The 18,113-nt window shown below is 45.4% G+C and overlaps 1 protein-coding gene across 1 annotated transcript in view; it reads left to right on the forward strand.

Moving 5' to 3' along the window:
- LOC147725153 (acetylserotonin O-methyltransferase-like) overlaps window positions 1-18,113 on the forward strand; it is a 329,550-nt gene that overhangs the window by 214,086 nt on the left and 97,351 nt on the right. Inside the window, exon 6 of the mRNA XM_086966546.1 lies at window positions 1,199-1,339. Within this exon, the coding sequence (XP_086822672.1) occupies window positions 1,199-1,339 (141 nt within the window). The remainder of the gene's footprint in view (window positions 1-1,198; window positions 1,340-18,113) is intronic.

Below are 18,113 nucleotides of genomic sequence, written 5' to 3' on the forward strand. Positions count from 1 at the left end.
TCAGTCAATTTTCTTGTAAATTGCAAACATGTACAGCCCATGGATTGTTCTGCTATGTTTTGACATTTTACCCTGTTTTTATGACAGTTTTTATGAGCAAAGATAGCCTTGAGGAGATCGCACGCTTGTATCAAAAGGGGATCACAAACCTTGGCCTAATGAAGCACCATATGGTGCGTGATGTGGTGGGGAAATCTCGTACTCCGGCTAAGGTCTCTAGAACCGCTAAAGTGGAAAGAGATAAAAAAAATCAGGCGGGACACAATGGTAACACTACACAGGAAAAAGAAAATGAGGGAAGCAGCTCAAAAGTCTATTTGAGTGAGAGCCAAGAGGGCCGACCACAGTCAGCCAGATGCTGTTATAAAGGGGTGCTAAATGTAACGTCAAAAAAGCTGGACTATATTTTATCTGGCTTGTTTTTTGTAAACTGCTTTTATTATTTTTACTTTGTTGATCTGTGTGATCGAAATAAAGTATTCTGGCTGGCCATACAAGTTCCACATAGTTACATACAAACACACATTTCCAGCACTAGTTAAATAACCAGCACCATCTTTTGGCAGAGTTTCTCCAATATGACATTTTTGTTCTGTTCTTACTTACTGTTGTTATTTGGGCAGGGGGATTATCATTGTTTCAGTGTGTGACAACGTACTGAACACTTCACATCTCATCTCCACTTTTGGAAAGGATAAGTAGAAAGTGGGACAGTGAAAAAATTCTCAACATTTGAACAGATACTTGAGTCTCACCTTCTGCGTTACTAACATGCTGCCATTGCCCTTGAGGGCTGGCTTGACTTTTCCTAGTCCAATCGTCTTTCTCATTGACTTACTGTTGAGAATCTTGGTGTAATTGTTTCCCTCAATGTCCAGAGGCCATTTATGGCAAAATACATGCTTTAGAAATACAATACACAAACAACTGTTCTTCATTGGTTGTTGTTTTGCAGCTTGCTTGTCATTCGTTCCCTGCTGCAGAGAGCAAGAATGATGAGCATTATTAACCATTACTGCTCTGTCTGTAGAAATTAAAGAACAGTTCCCAAGGTTGGAATCACTACCTTATTGATATTTTTTGCAGGTTTTGGGAAAATTAAGAATGTCCATATTTCTTCCCAACTGACACAGAGCGTTCTTATATTATATTAAGACAAATGCTAACATTTCTTCTATATTTTATTTTCCTTCGAAAGGCTGCACAGGAGCTCTAGCAAGAGAATTTATTTTGGCATACCCACGGTCTGAAATTACGGTGTATGATTTACCTAAAATTGTAAAATTGACTACCAAACACTTCATATCCCCAGAAGAAAGTCAAATCAAGTTCCATGAAGGTATGTTGGTTTCTTGTACGTACTAATGTTGGTCATAAAAAAAGTTTCATATTTTTATACAAAAAATATTTACACTGTCTCAAAAACACTGAAACTGCAGCAGGTTATTAACTGAAAGTGGAAACAGGACACCAGATAAGGCACGATTACACGTCAGAGAGAATTAAGCTATTGCATGCTAACCAGCATTAATTTTGCTCCATCTGATTATTCGTGGTTATGTGATAACAACATGCAATAGCGATTTCCATGTGGTTTTACAGCAGGAAAAATAGGACCCACACAGTGTGGAAACTGTAAAATTGCATGCCCTGGGCAGTGCAACTCATAACTAGGAGCATAGCATTAAGCTCTGATTCTGTCCCTAATAACTGTGACTTGACTAGCTAAGAATCAATATTTCAAAGTGAGAATAAATCCTCCTGGAATTAGTGTTTATGCCTACATTCTGTAATATAACACATGCCTGAAACTATTCTGACAGTATCTGCTTGACATGTAAATACATTTAATATTATTTATTTGTACTGAATGTATATATTGCTTCAATAAAGCGCCTACCAAAAATTAATGAACCAATAGTTTTAAATTTAGCAATAATGACAAAATACAGTAGAAACTAGTGGTTTTATGTCAGCATGTTAATCACATAATTAGCATGGTAAAACAATGCTGAAGCAAAAATATTGAAACCCAAAATATTCTGGAGTTAATTATATATTGGAAAGTGTAGATATATATAGATAACTGTCATCAACTCTACATATCCGTATATGTTTTATCAAAGTCTCTTGCTTCTTTCTGCACTCCTGTTCCCTCTTACTATACATCTCTTGCCTGTTGAGCCTACGTCTACACCTTTGTTGCTTCTTTCTGTACTTTTCTTGTCACTTTCTGTACCACTCTACCCTCTTTCTACACCTCTCTTTGTTCATTCTGCACTTCTCTTGCCTCTTTCTGTACCCTTCTTGCCTCTTTCTGTATCCCTCTTCCATCTTTCTGCACCTCTCCTGTATCTGCCTATATCCCTCCACCATTTTTCTGTATCTCTCTTGGCTCTGTCTGTACCTCTCTTGCCTCTTTCTGCACTACTCTTGCCTAATTCTGTTTCTATACATCCCTTGCTTCTTTGTGTACCTCTCGTGCTTCTTTTTACATCCCTCTTGCCTCTTTCTGTACACTTCTTCCTTCTTTGTGCACCTCTCTTGCCTCATTCCGCACCTCTCCTGTCTCATTCAGCACACTTCTTCCTCTTTCTGCATCTTGTTTGCATCTTTCTGCACGTCTCTTGTCTCATTCTGCAACCCTCTTGCTTCCCTCTGCAGCTCTGCTGTTTTTTTTTGCACTGCTCTTTCTTTTTTTGCACCTTCTTGCATATTTCTGCACCCCTCTTTTGTGGAAGGAAGAATGACTCTGATGACATTGTAGTAAGAAGGTTTATTATAAGAACAGAATAAGTAAAGGCCCACAGGGATAGAAGGGGAAGGGACTGATCAGGTCAAAAGGGTAACGACATCTGCCCTGTCTGTTCAAGTGATGTTACACTTATAACCTCCGAACATTCGGAGGTGACTCATAGTGACATACACTATTGGACTACAATGGAAAACAGACTAATACAGTTATATTGGAATACAGCAGTATGGAGTATTACAGTATTAACATTTGAGTACTCACACAACATCTCCTTTTCCCCCAATTTGAAAACAGAGAGATAGATTAAAAAAACACATAGTTATCAAAACGTTTGGGAATTCTAACTTCCCTTCCAGACATAGTCTGTGGCAGCATCGTAGGACCGAGTTCAGTTTTTGTGATATTAGTATCTGAAACCTTATGATTTTCACCTTGCATTTCATTACCCTCTTCCTTATCGTATGACCTACTCTGATCACAAGTACTGTTCATATCCTCAATGAAAGTATTGTCTGAACTATTGTTGACAGTATTGTCTATCTCTACTGCAGACTTATTTAGGCTTTCATTCATGTCATAAAAACTCTGGTTATTGAACATACTTTCCTCAAAATCTGATAGGGTGTCATTAATACTTTCAACTTGCTCTGACCTTCCTTTGATTATGATTTTTTCCTGACCAGCTTTTAACTTTACCATATCATCTTTGCTTCGCCATCTTTTTCCTCCCAGGAAAACAACTCCTTTAGAAACCTCCTTTACACAAACAGGATTAGTAAAAACGGACTCTCCCTTTGCTACTTTGTACGTTTTTTTCACTATAACCCAATCACCTTTTTCTATCGCCTTCTCCTTAGCCTTATTTGTCTTGTCTTTGTATCTCTTTGTTACCTTCTGCTTGGCAACTATATTTTCCTTGACTTTGCTCACTTTGTCATTTATGGTTTCCGTCTTCCTGTCATTCTCATACCATCCATTGTATTTGGGTGTGAGCTCATTGTTACATACTCTCCCCCTCATCAAATAAAAAGGTGTATGTTTTGTAGTATCATTTGTGGTGGTGTTAAAGCTGTTAGCCTTTTCTCTCAAGTATTATTTAATGGGCAAATTAGATGTAATTGCCAACTGAACCCCTTCCTTTAAGAACCTGTTCATTCTCTCCACCTGCCCATTACTCTTAGGACTATATAATGACGTTTTTCTTGCCGAATTCGTGAATGTTTCAAAAAGTTTGTCATTTTCTTAGATACTAACTGTGTACTGGTGTCAGAAATTAGAATTTTAGGTTGCCCTTCAAGTGCAAAATTTTTTTTTAGAAACTGTATCACAGATTCGGTAGTTATAGCATGTACAAATTCATAATGCACCCATTTAGAATAATAATCAGATAACACTATTAAGAATTTGCAATCACTTTGTAAAACATTAAACGATCCTGCAAAGTCTATTGCGATTTTTCACCACGGTCCATTTGGTATTTCGACCATTTGTACTTCTCCTTTAATTACTCTCCAATGTTTATCTGCTTTCAAGCATTGTTCACATTTATCCACGTAAATGTTAACATCGTTGCTTATACCTGGTGACCAATAGTATGCCTTTACATTTTTTTGGGTAGCAGCTTTTCCCGGGTGGCTCTTGTGTGCGAGATATATTAGTTTTTTCCTCAACTTTGTGGGTGGTATAAAAAGGTCATGCCTTTTAAGGAATCCGTTTTCAATAGTTAGTTCATCACTACTATGTTGAAACCACCTTAACTCTGTTTGAAGGTTCCTGACTGGAGGCCATTTTGTGGTCAAATACTCAATTACTTTTTCCAGTATAGTGTCTTCCTTCTGATTATCCATCCATTCTTTCTCTGTGATAGATCCATCACATATGATCGTGGCATCAACATGAGCTCCCACACATTCTGTGTCATCCAGAACACCTTCCTCATGTTCATTCAAAGCTAACCGTGACAAACAATCTGCCCTGCTGTTTTGACCTCCTTTTATGTGATGTATTTTAAAGTGGTATTCTTGTAGTTTGGATAGCAATCTATTAGTCTAGAACTAGCTTTACCATTTCCACGTCCACATCCATCCATCATGTATATCAATTGTTTATGGTCTGTGACTACTTCGAATTCCTTTCCCCATAAGAAAGTTTTTAACTTTTCCACAGCCCATACGCATGCTATCGTTTCACGCTCTATGGTATTGTAACTTACCTCATCATCACTTAACCTTCTAGAAAAAAAAGGCAACTGTATTTTTAGTTTGTCCTTGTTTTTGGCAGACTACAGCACCGATTCCTTTAGTGCTTGCATCTACCGTTATGATGTTTTTTAGTGTTGGGTCAAATGGTTTGGAGCAGGCGCCTCCGTAATGTCTTTTTTGATGATTTCCAAAGCAGCATTCTGCTCCTCATTCCATTGATACCTCACGTTTTTCCATAACAGTTTCCTTAAGGGTTCAACTTTATTTGCATATGCTGGCCCATGAATCATTTTAGGCTTTCCTTATTGTTGGGTTTTGGAGCATCTCTTATAGCTTTCACAAGATCATTCTTAGGTTTAACTCCTTCAGACGTTAAAACATGACCTAAATACTCAATCTTATTTTCCATGAATTTACACTTGTCTTTCGAAAGGGTCATTCCTTTTTCCTTCAAAATTTTTAGCACCTTCCTCAAATTTCAAAATGTTCTTTTTAATCCTTTGCATGCATCAAGATGTCATCTTGAAACGCTTCGACATCTTTGATGTCGCCAAAGAGAATGTCCATTAATTTTGGGAAAACGCTAGATGTGGACGCTAGTACGAATGGCAATATTATGTACCTGAATGCCCCGAAGGGAGTTACAAACGTTGTCAATTTTTTGGATTCCTCAGTCAAACAAACCTGGTGATATGCCGATCTTAAGTCTATTGATGAAAAGTATTTTGAACCTGCAGTAGATGTTAATATTTCCTGGATCTTAGGAAGTGGATGGCAATTGATCAAAATATTTTATTGAGTGACCTGAGGTCAACTGGAAAGAGGCTCTCCCGCCTAGGGAGAGGACATCCCTGCGCACAACTATTCAGAAAGACCAAACGGTCTGATGGTGTAAACAGGTATTCATATTTTGACCTACGCGGTGCCTCTCACCTTCACGTTGCTTCGACTACGTCTTATGGCGATAATGGCTTCTATTTTCATAGCGTTTGTTTTACCTTTATGTTTTAAACACCATGTTATGTTTTTTTGAATACTGGAGCGCTTCACTGGTGTTACTTTCCTTTATCACTACAGCATGGTTAATACAGTCTCCTCAGGGTCACTAACAGTCACAGCATATTGTGCCTGCAGACTATTGTTTTTTGGTTATCTACATGCAAGATAATTACAGCTGGTTTCTCTGTTTTTGTTTGTAGAGTAATCCCCTGATGATGGGCCATGCCCGAAATGCATTGGGTTGTGTGATGAGATAACACGCCTGAATTGTTTACTCATTGATATGGATTGCAAATGCTGAAATGCAAAAATAACTTTAATACATCAGTATTGAACCTGAATATATTTGGAAATGTGAACAATTTCGGACATGAATATATTTCTTTGAATACCTGTTTACACCATCAGACCGTTTGGTCTTTCTGAATAGTTGTGCGCAGGGATGTCCTCTCCCTAGGCAGGAGAGCCTCTTTCCAGTTATCTACTCCACACTGCCTGGCTAGACAGTGTCTTCTCCCCGCTGCACACTCAAATCTGTTACAATTTCTAACTTTGGTTCACCACAGCTGTGCGAGCTCCACCACTTTTGTACATTTCGTCATGACCTGAGGTCAACACATAGTCTACTTTCATCAGATTTTTTCTTTTTAGATACTACAATTGCCGATACCCACTCTGATGCATCTGTAGTTTCAATGACCCTTTTGTTACATAATTTGTCTAGGACATTTTTTAATTCATGATATACAGACAGTGAAACCGATCTTACCTAATGTTTCACAGGTATTGCTCCTTCTTTTAGTTTTATTTTATGTTCAAATCCTTAAACACAACCTATTTCATTGTTTTAAACTTTAACAGTTGTTTTTCACATGAATTGAACTTACATATTCCTCTTCAAGAATGATGGGTTCATCTGCCACTGGTTTTAATATCACTTTTAGTTTTTTACCATTATCAACATCAATGGACAGCACTATATTTGCGCACATATCCTCTTCAAACTCACTTAATGCACTAACTTTCACATTACTCATTAACTTTTTCGTTTTACATAAAGTTGTGTAATACCCACATTTTTTACACTTAACACATTTCTTTCCTTGAGCTGGGCATGGTTTATAATCTGCTAAGTGTTCCTGTGCTCCACATCTAAAACAGCTTACATTTTTACCTTCTACCTTCTTGATATTCTTACTCCTCTCATAGTTTCTATTTTCAATTTTTTTCCTTTCCTGTAAGTAAAACACATTGGAATTAGCATTTGTGCAGGACAATTCTTTTGTATATATTAGCGATCTCTTAATACTCTTCGCAATATCTATTACTTCTTGTAAGGTAGGGTTCCTACATGCAAGCAACCTCTCCTGTACTTTCTTTGAATAATAATAAAATACCATTTGGTCCCTTATATAAAAGTCAGCCATTTCCTCAAATTCACAGTCTTTTGCCAAAACACGCAAACTCACAATATATTCCTCAATCGTCTCTCCTTCATCTTGTTTCCTTAACACAAACTTGTGCCTCCCCACCATGACATTTCTTTCCTCAGAAAACTGTTTTTCAAGTCTTTTAATCGCTTCCTAGTATTCGATTAGTGGTATGAAAACCCCTGGTGGGCTCTCATACTCAGGCAGGCTATCGAATATTTTCTGTCCTGCTTTCCCCAGGAGTCCAAAAAGCAGTGCTTTTTTACACACAGCATCATATCCTTGGCAATCAATAAATATTATGTAATTTTTTAACGCTCTAAGCCAACTTTTCACTTCATAGGTGGTTTCCATGGTTCCTCTAAGTAATGTGGCGGCACACATATGTTATTGCTTTTAGCCATTTACTTTTTCCCCTTCCTTATTTTTATCTATAATAAACTCAATGTCTTTAGTATTATTCACTTATTCCTTTTTATTTTTCCTCTACAGGAATTCTTTTTTCCCGATCAACTTACTTTTGTGCTTTGTTTTTATGCTTCTCGCGTTTGCTCACAAGTTCGTTTGTTTATTTCCTCTCAGATGGTATGTTTTAACTTTTCCGAAATGGCCGCACATTTCAGCGTGTTCCGTTGGTCTGACGTGCCCAGCTTTAACCCAATACTATTCCAGGGTTAACCACCTACGTCATTCCCATCATGCACCCTGATTACTGTGACAGGATTGTACAACCAACTGTCTTGACGGTATTTTTCTCGCGAAGCAATTTTTATTAAGCGCACTTACTTCCTAACGTTTTCTTTCTTTGAAGTCATCGATCTCATTATTTACCAAATACGCTTCCTTTTCCTTCCATTTCCTTCTTCGATTTTGTTTTATATTTTCCTCTTACAAATTTCAAATTTATTTTTCTCTGTGAGCCTTTCTTCTGAAACCCTTGTCGCCAAGTTGTAGTGGAAGGAAGCATGACTCCAATGACATTGTAGTAAGAAGGTTTATTATAAGAACAGAATAATTAAAGGCCCACAGGGATGGAAGGGGAAGGGACTGATCAGGTCAAAAAGATAACGACATCAGCCCTGACAGTTTGAGTTACGTCACACTTATAACCTCCGAACATTCGGAGGTGACTCATAGTGACGTACGGTATGGGACTACAATGGAAAACCGACTAATACAGTTATATGGGAATACAACAGTATGGAGTATTACAGTAATAACATATGAGTACTCACACAAAACCCTCTTGCCTCTTTCTGTACCTCTCTTCCCTCTTTCTGTACATCTCTGTCTGAACCCCTGTTCCCTCTTTCTGCAACTCTTTTGCCTCTTTCTGTACTTCTCTTGCCTCTTTATGCACCCCTTTAACTTCTTTCTGCACCTCTGTTGCTTTGTTCTGTACTTCACTTGCTTCTTTCTGTTCCTCTCTTGCTTCTTTCTATACCCATTTTGCCTCTATCTGCACCCCTCTTCCCTCTTTCTGCACCTCTCTTGCATCTTTCTGCTCCTATCTTGCTTCTTTCTTCACTTTTATTGCCTCTTTCTATACTTCTCATGCCTCTTTTTGTACTTCTCTTGCCTCTTTCTGTACATTTCTTACTCTATCTGCATCTCAAATATTTTTTTCTCAAATTGTCTTGCTTCTTTTTGTACTTCTCTCATCTCTTTCTGTATTCAAATGGGAAGTGCAAGCTGACAAGTTTATACGTCTGCCCGCTGTCTTGACTGTCATTCAATTACAAATGCAGATATGTATTATGTATATAGGTGTTATAGAGCCCCTCAAATATACCTTTGAATACCCATGTGCCCTGTATTATGAGCAGAAAGAAATATATACAGCTTTCTGTCTAAAAAATTACAGAGTATGTTGTTTTAAATACAGGTATTCAAGTATTTGTATGTTTATTTTTATGTAACATGTCACTAGGTAAAAGCAGAGACACACAAATGCACACCTTCACACACTTGGTCAGACTTACAACAGTGATATAATTAGGATTGCTGTTTAACATTTGGTAGGCATAACATTATGAGCAGTTGAAGAATAGTGAACCTTCCAGACAAAAGTGAGGTTTAAGATATCTTGGGAGAAGGATTAATGATTATGCTACTGTGTATGAGTATGTGGAAAGGTACAGTCAAAGTAGGCCTCTTTTTGTACCTCTTTTTAAGCTACCATCTTTACATGCATAACACATGTGAGAATGCATGTACAAGTAGACATATACCTAAGTCACAACAGCATGCAGACCTTTAAACTTGACAGCTTGCACTTCCCATTTGTAAATTGAAACAGGCGAGGGAAGCACAGAAAGAAGCAAGAACATTCAAGGAAAAATATTTGAGTACAGAAAGATGCAAGAGAATTGCAGAAAGAGGCAAGAGAAGTACAGAAAGAAGCAAGAGAGGTACAGAAAGAGGAAGGAAGGTGCAGAAAGAAACAAGAGAAATGCAGAAAGAACCAAGAAAAGTATTGAAAGAGGTCAGTTAGGTGCTGAAAGAGTCAAGAGAGGTGCAAAAAGAAGCAAGAAAACTAAAGAAAGAGGAAGAAAGATGTAAAAAAAAGGCTAGAGAGGTGCGGAAAGAAGCAAGAGAAGTACTGAAAGAGAAAAGAGAAGCACAGACAGAAGCAAAAGAACTGAAGAAAGAAGCAAGAGAAGTACAGAAAGGCAAGAGAAGTAAAGAAAGAGGCAATAGAAGTGCAAAAACGGGTGATAAGGTACAGAAAGAGACACAAGGGATACAGAAAGAGGCAAGTGGGATACTCAAAGAGGCAAGAGGAGTGGAGAAAGTGGCAGCAGAGGTGCAGATAGAGGGACGTGAGCTGCAGACAGAGGCAAGTGAGGTGCCGAAAGAAAACATTAAGGTCCAGAAAGAAGCAAATGAGGTGAAGAAAGAGGCAAAATAAGTGCAGAAAATGGCAAGAGAGGTACAGAAAGATGAAGAAAGGTGCATAAACAAGAGGAAATGTGCAGAAAGAAGCAAGAGAAGTACAGAAAGATAAAAGTAAGGTGTAGAAAGAGGCAAGAGGTGGGGAAAGTGGCAGGAGAGGCACAGAGAGAGGGAAGAGGGTATAGAATGGGGTAATAGAAGTATAGAAAAAAGCAACAGGGGTGCAGAAAGAGGCAAGTCAGGTGCATAACGAGGAAAAAAGTACAGAAAGAAGACGAAAGTTATAAAAAGAATAAGAAAGTTACAGAAAGAAGCAAGTGAATGGCAGAAAGAAGCAGGAGAGGTACAGAAAGAGGAAGAAAGATGCTGACATAAGCAATAGAACTAGAGAAAGAAGCAAGAGAGGTATTGAAAGAGGCAAGTGAGGTGCAAAAAGAGACAAGAAATGTGCAAAAATGCAAGAAAAGTGCAGAAAAAAGCAAGAGAAGTATAGAAAGAGGCAAGAGAAGTGCAGAAAGAAACAAGAGAAGTGTAGAAAGTGCAAAAAGATGTACAAAAACATGCAAGCAAAGTGCAGAAAGGGGAAAGTGAAGTAGAGAAAGAGGCAGAAGAGATACAGAAAGAGGCAAGTGAGGTGTAGAAAGAAGCAAGAGAAGTGCAGAACGATGTGCAGCAATAGGCAAGTGAGGTGCTGAAAGAGGCCAGAGAGGTTGAGAAAGAGGCACGAGAGATTCAGAAATAGGAAGAAAGGCACAGAAAGAGGAAGAAAGGTACAGAAAGAGGCAGGAGATGTACAGAAAGGACCAACAGAGTTCCAGAAAGGGGCAAAAGAAGTGCAGAAAGAGGCAAGAGAGGTTCAGAAAGTGGCAAGTAAGTCTCAGAAATAGGGAAGAGGGTGCAGAAAGAGGGTGGAGTGGTACAGAAAGAAGCAAGAGCAATACAGAATGAAGTGAGAGTGATGCAGAAATAATCAAGAGAAGTACATAAAGAAGCAATAGAGGTGCAACAAGAAGCAAAAAGGGTGAAGAAAGAGGTAAAAGAAGTGCAGAAAGAAGCAACAGCGGTGCAGAAGGTGCTGTTTAGTACCTATAAAACCTATACAGGATCTGCACATTTAGACAACATACACTGTGGGCTTGGTGTCCAGACTGACTTCGGACACCCCCACCGGGTATGTTGGCCTGTATACTTGCTGCTCAGTACCACTAGATAATCCCCTTTACCTTCAAATCAAAACAAATTGAAAGAATGTTGGGGCATAATATATTATCTTGAAAATGGTAGTAAAAGAGAAAACAGTGCTAATATCTCTGAATCATGCTGGGTGTCTTTTATTTTTAGGTTTAAAGGATTTTTTATTAAGACAAAAGAATACGGGGAAGGGGAGCAGGAGGTCAGGGTTACATACAATACAATAGAGAAAAGAAGCGCAATATCAGGAGCGTTGTCAAGAAACAGTTCGTAGTCCAGAGGAGAAGCATTGGCAGATGAGAGGATAAAAAGCAACCTGTATCTCTATTCTGAGCATATCCAGCACCCCAAATCCAAACAGAAAAAGCAATGAGAGTAACCCAGAAAAGCACAACCCAACCCCTCCCGGAACCCCTGCCCCAAGAAAAAGGAAACGACTCCCCAACTCTCCCCAACCCCCCCGTCCAATGGCCCACTACCAATACTGCCCGCCCCTAAGCCGCACCCCCGCCCCCCTAAGAACCCGCCCCCAAATTATCCTACTCTGCCGGAGTCACCGGCGGCGTCAGCCTCAGAAGTCTGAGGTACCTCGGGCAGGTGAGCTCCCTGAACTCGGTGGTTAGCAGCGCGAGGAAGGGTTGCCACAGCTCATCAAATTGGTCAATCTCCCCCGCCACTGTGAGCGACAGCTTCTCCATCCCCAACACATGCCAGAGTCTATGGAACCAACCCGTAATGGAGGGGACAGTGGTGGTGCGCCAATGGATAAGGATATTCTGGACCGCAGACCCCAATGCGATTGCGATCTGCCTACCCCTGCGGGATTTCAGTGGGTACATCAGGCCATTAGGGAGGCCCAGTAAGACATACGCCGGGAAGCGCGGGAGCTCGATTTCAAAGTGTTTATCCACCTCATCCAGAACCTCCTTCCAATAGGCGGCCAGCAAGGGACAATCCCAAAGAATATGTGAGAGGGTCCCCACCTGTCCGCAACCTCTCCAGCACCCCCTGTCAGTGTGCCTATGCATCTCACACAGTCTCTCTGGGGTGTAGTACCAGTACGTGGACACTTTGGTAAACGTCTCAGTGAGGCCGGTATGGTACGCAGAGTGTCGTGCCCGGTGTGCGATCTGGTCCCATTCCTTGTGGCTAAGTGTTCTGCCCAGCTCCCTGTGCCATCGTTCCCTCCCCGGGTTATAATAGTGGAACGGCGGGGGTTGTAGATGCTTGTAAAGATCAGTAATCAATTTGGCATCGGAGGTTCGGGTCACCAGCCACTGCTCATACGGTGTAATTTGACGATCAGCGGTATCCCGCACCTGGGGCTGGAGGGCCCAATTCTTGCCGCAGATGCTGAAAGGGAACCACGCCGTCAGGCCTGTAGACCTGGAAGAGCGCTCTGCAGCCCGCTGTCCTCCAATGGGAGAAAGCGCCCGGCTCCATCCCTGGGGAGAAGTCAGGGTTACCCACTATGGGTGTAAACGGTGAAGGGAAAGAGGAAAGGCCCCGAGCCTCCAAACTGCATCCCACACCCTCAAGGGGACCCGCGTAACGAGAGAAGCGTATAGGTTGAGGGGACGATGAGCACGGCGTAAGAATGGAACCTCCTGCAGAGTGCGGCCTGCCACCGCCTGGTCCTGAAAAAGCCATTTTTTTTTCGGACTCCCACCTGCTCCACTCTACAAGGTATCGTAGCTGCGCCGCCTGAAAGTACTTACGGAGGTCCGGAATGCCGAGGCCCCCTGCTTCCGGGGCAAGCGTGGAGAGGACCCTCTTCATCCGCGGCTTGCGGCCTTGCCAAACAAAGCGGGAGATGTCGGCCTGCGTTTGTCGAATCCAGCCCACTGGAGGCTGGAGAGGGAGGGCACGAAAAAGATATAATATCTGGGGCAAGACCGTCATCTTAACCGCCGCGATCCGTCCTAGCCAGGACAGCAGGCCCTTACTCCAGCGGCCAAGCTCCTCCCTAATCTTCTTACTAAGAGAAGTGTAATTGGCCGCCACCATCTCCGGCAACGTGGGTGCCAGTAGGATCCCTAGATATGGTACAAGGGACTAAGACCACTGCATAGGGAAGAGTCGCTGAAGGTCCCTCCTAGTGTCTGCAGCCAAAGACACATCTAGAGCCACCGATTTGCTCATGTTCATTTTAAAGCCGGCCACACGTGCAAAGGCATCCAACTCCTGGATGCAGGCTGGTAAGGACCTCCTGGGGTCGTCTAGGGTCAGCAGGACATCGTCCGCATAGAGGCTGACAGTGTGAACATACTGGCCCATCCTAATCCCAATAGCATCCGGATAGTGGCAGATCCTTTGGGCGAACGGCTCCATGTAGAGAGCGAACAAGAGCGGAGAGAGGGGGAAGCCCTGCCTCGTGCCGCGCTCGATTGCGAAACCACGGGAACTACACCCGTTGACTCGCAGAGACGCCGAAGGATACTTATAGCAGTTGAAGACCATAGTGCGGAATTTATCACCAATTCCCAGTTTCCTGAGAACTAGCTCGAGATACGGCCAATGAACCCTATCAAAGGCCTTCTCCACATCAACTGCTAGCAACATCCGCTCCCCGGGGATCCGCGAGGCCTTCTCCAAAACGTGCGTCACCCGCTTGGTGTTGTCGACCGTCTGCCTGCCGGGCACAAAGCCAGCCTGGTCCGCCTCAACCAGACCGGGGAGGTGCAGGGCCAGCCTGGACGCCAAAATCCCCGTGTACAGCTTGAGGTCGACATTTAAGAGCGAGATAGGCCTATACGAGCCGCATAAAGCCCGGTCTTTTCCGGGTTTCGGGATCACCGATACCGTCGCCCTCAAGAGATCCGGTGGGATAGCTCCCGGGTCGGCGAAGGAATTAAATAGCCGAGTTAAGACAGGGGCCACAATCGGGCAAAAGGTCTTATAGAACAAGGACGTGTAGCCGTCCGGGCCCGGAGCCTTCCCGTGCTTCAACCGAGCTATAGCGGAAATCACCTCCTCAACGTGAATATCCCGCTCCAGATATTCCGCCTGAGCGGGGTCCAGCGCCGGAAGGGGCACCGACTCCAAATATTCCTCGGCGACCCGCGGCGAGGAGGGCTCCACAGCGTACAGCGCTTCGTAGAAGCTGCAGAAAGTTTCCGCCACCTCCGCGTCCCCGGAAACTGCCACTCCGTCTGTACTCACAAGTTCCTTCACGACGTTACGCTGTTGCGCGACCCGAAGTCGATGCGCCAGGAGCTTGCCGCACCTGTCCCCCCCAGTGTAGTAGGCATGTTTCAAGCGCAAGGCGGCGTATTCGGCTCTATACAGGTCCAACGCCGACAGGAGCTTCCTAGCCGCTTTTAGCTGCCTCCAAACCCTCGGAGCACCCGTACGGCGGTGGACCTGTTCAAGATCCCGGACCTGTACAGTCAGCTCATCCCTCTTCCGTTGACGCTCTCTATTTTCTGCCGAGGAGATGGAGATGAACTCCCCCCGAAGAACCGCCTTCAATGCAGCCCACTGTGTCGCTAGTGAAGTGTCGGTATTGCTATTGTGTGTCTGATAGTCCTGTATGACCTCTTCAATACGTTTCACCACCGTCTTCTTGTGTAAAAGGGTGTCCCTAAGGCGCCACATCCCCCGAGAGGGGGAGGCCACCGGCCAGGCAAACGCGCCTGTAACCGGCGCGTGGTCAGACAGTGTCAGGACCCCAATGTCCGCCGCCGTAGCGGCGGCACGCATCGGTCCACTAACCAGGAGATAATCCAACCGCGCATAGGTTCGGTGCGCATGCGAAAAGTAGGAGTAGTCCCTGTCTGTGGGGTGCATGGAGCGCCAGAGGTCGTGTAAGTCCATGTCCGCAATTCGGGCCTTCACAGCCTGGGAAAGTTCTCCAGTCTGCGGAAACCGCTGTGCTGACCTATCCAGTCCCGAATCAAAGACGATATTAAGGTCCCCCCCTAGAATAACATAGCGATCGGGAGAGGCAGTGACATCCACCAGTACCGGGTCCAAGAAACGTTCCTGATGGTCATTCGGGCTATAAACGGAGCCAACCGTAAACGCTATGCCTCCCAAATGGAGGCGATAAGCCAGAAGCCTCCTCTTCTGCTCAGCATATTTATATAGCACCTCCCCCCTAAAGGAGCTCGCTATGAGAATGGCCACCCCCACGGTTTTGGTCGCTGCAGAGGAGAAAAACTGGGTAGGGAACTTAGCAGAGCGCCATCTATGGCAGTCACGGGACAACAAGTGGGTCTCCTGCAAAAGGCAAATGTCAGCCTGCGTCCCCTCAAGCAGAGACAAAATCGCCCTGCGCTTAACAGGATTATTCAGTCCCTTAACATTAAGGGTCACCACCTTCAGGGACGACATGTCTCCCAGGGACCAGGAACGCTATGCTGCGGGCAAGGAACCAGAGGGCGGGGGGCGCGGGGCGGCAGCGCGGGACAGGCCAGAGCAGGCCAAGCGTGGACAAGGACAGCATCGGACGGGACTCCCCCAACCTCAGAACAACACCCAACCCCACCCCAAACACACCCATGGCAACTAGCCAAATGCAAACTCAAACAACCCATTGTCTCAGTCAAGCCCCAAAACGGGCAAGTCCGTAGAAAGTAGAAAAGTGGACGTCCAGCCACTCACCTCGACCCGCCCCCTCCCATCCCCCCTAGCCCCAAACCTGGCATCGAAGAAGCTATGTTCATCTCCCCCCGGAGTGAGTCTAGGCCGTCAAGGCCACGCCGTTGGAGTCGGCCAAGTCCCTGGCCGCCGCCCTCAGGGTACCAGTCATGTCCGCCCTGATAGTAGGGGAGTCAGGATGCCCAGCGCTCGCTGTCAATCGTCTCCTCGCTGATCTCCGCCGGCCCCTTATCTCTGATCGCCTCCACGACGGTGTGGCTCCGTCCTCCTCCATAGCCATGAGCTCCAGGACACCGCAAACGTCTTGCAAGGAGCGTAGTTGATGCAGCACTCCGTTCCAGCGAAAGATCAAGCGAAAGGGGTGCCCCAGGAGTACGGTGTCTCCTGGTCACGCAAGAAGTCGGTAGCAATCCTGAAAGACCTGCGTTTCTGCAGTGTGATGGCGGACAGGTCCTGGTAGAGCGCAACAGGCCGTTCCCGGAAAGTCAGCGGCTGTTTCCTACGGGCTTCAGACATGATGCGCTCCTTCAGCGGGAAGTCGGGCAGAAAAGCTAAGATGTCCGGCGGGGGCGCCGATGACTGGCGTTGTCGACCAACTCTATGAGCTCTATCAATGCGAATAGGGAAGTCTGTGGCCTCCCCCAGGATCTCCCGGAACAGGTCCTGCAGATAGCCCACCAAATCAGTCCCCTCGTCTGCAGATGGCATGCCACGCACTCAAATGTTGTTCCTCCTGGACCTGTTCTCCAGGTCCTCGGAGTGAGCCTGGAGCTCAACGCACTGCTCCCGGAGACGGAGAACGTCTTGTTGTAAGTGGACAATCTCATCGTCCCGGCGTTGGGATGCCGTCTCCACCGTCTCAACCCGTTCACCAAGGCCCTCCACCTCTCTGCGGACCTCACGGACCTCGCTAGCCACTTCCCGCTTCAGCGTCTGGAAGTCTTCTTTGAGGGAATTGAACAGCTCCTCCATGAAGGATCTCGTGACAGGGGGATCTCCTCCAGACGCGTCCGCCGAGGCCCTGGAAGACCCCGGCGACGGCTGTGCTCTGTCCCGTAGCTGCTGGGCCCTGCCAAGCATGTGCATCAGGGTACGGTCCCCCTTTCTCGAGCCACCTCTTCCAGTCATTCCAAGGGCTCCAACTGCAAAGTGGGCACAGGCCCAACCGCTCCGGGGAATGCTCAGCCACCAGCAAGCACTCGATGTGGGGAGCTCCCGTCAGGTCCGGGGGGCTGCGTCACAGACGACAAAATGGCGGGCCAGTCCGTGCGCCACCAGCCATGGGCGCCCAGTCGGGACGGCAGCTGGAATCTGAACTGGGGGGCCTCGGCCAGTACACACCACAGGGAAAGAGCCGTGCAGAGGCGGAGGGCGCAGAAATCCGCCGTCAAGGGGCTCCGGGGAAGGCCAACGACACCAACACCTCGGGGACAAAATGGCGGCTGGGTGGGGCCAAGCAGATCGCCCGAGCCCGGCGACACCACCGGGGCACCCCAGAAAGCAGGCAACCGGAAAAGTACCACACCCAAGGCCGCACTGTCACTCAGAAAAGTCAGGAGAACCTTCCCCGGTTTCAGGCCGATCAACCTCCAATCCCGGGATCGGGTCCCTCGTTAGGCAGGGTGCCACCACCTCAAGTCCAAGCGCCAAAGGGCGCATCCAAAGTCCTCTGCGTAGCGGGTCCTCTAGCCCGCAGCTCTCCTTCGACTCCCCCGAGTTCCGGGACAGCCTCCGCCCAGATGGCCAACTTTCAGCATTAGGCCCAGCCGAGGCGCATGGACAGCACTCCGATACGCTCCGCCTCCCGGGCGCTCCGTCGTCCCTCGATCTTCGATCGGTCTTTTGAGGCGCTTCCACCGGAGCGATTAGGGTCAAAGCGACATCAATGCATGCGCCAGGTGCTTCGCCAAACTCCTCTCATCCGCTGAGCTTCAGCGGGGGGAGAAAAGCTGAAGAAAAGGGCTTGAGACTAGTTGGGCTGGAGGAGCTGCGGGAGGAAGCGTCCGCTCACCCCGCCATCTTGGCCACGCCCCGTGTCTT

This window comes from Lissotriton vulgaris, chromosome 4_1 (genome assembly GCF_964263255.1).
Source record: "Lissotriton vulgaris chromosome 4_1, aLisVul1.2, whole genome shotgun sequence".
Classification (NCBI taxonomy): domain Eukaryota; kingdom Metazoa; phylum Chordata; class Amphibia; order Caudata; family Salamandridae; genus Lissotriton; species Lissotriton vulgaris.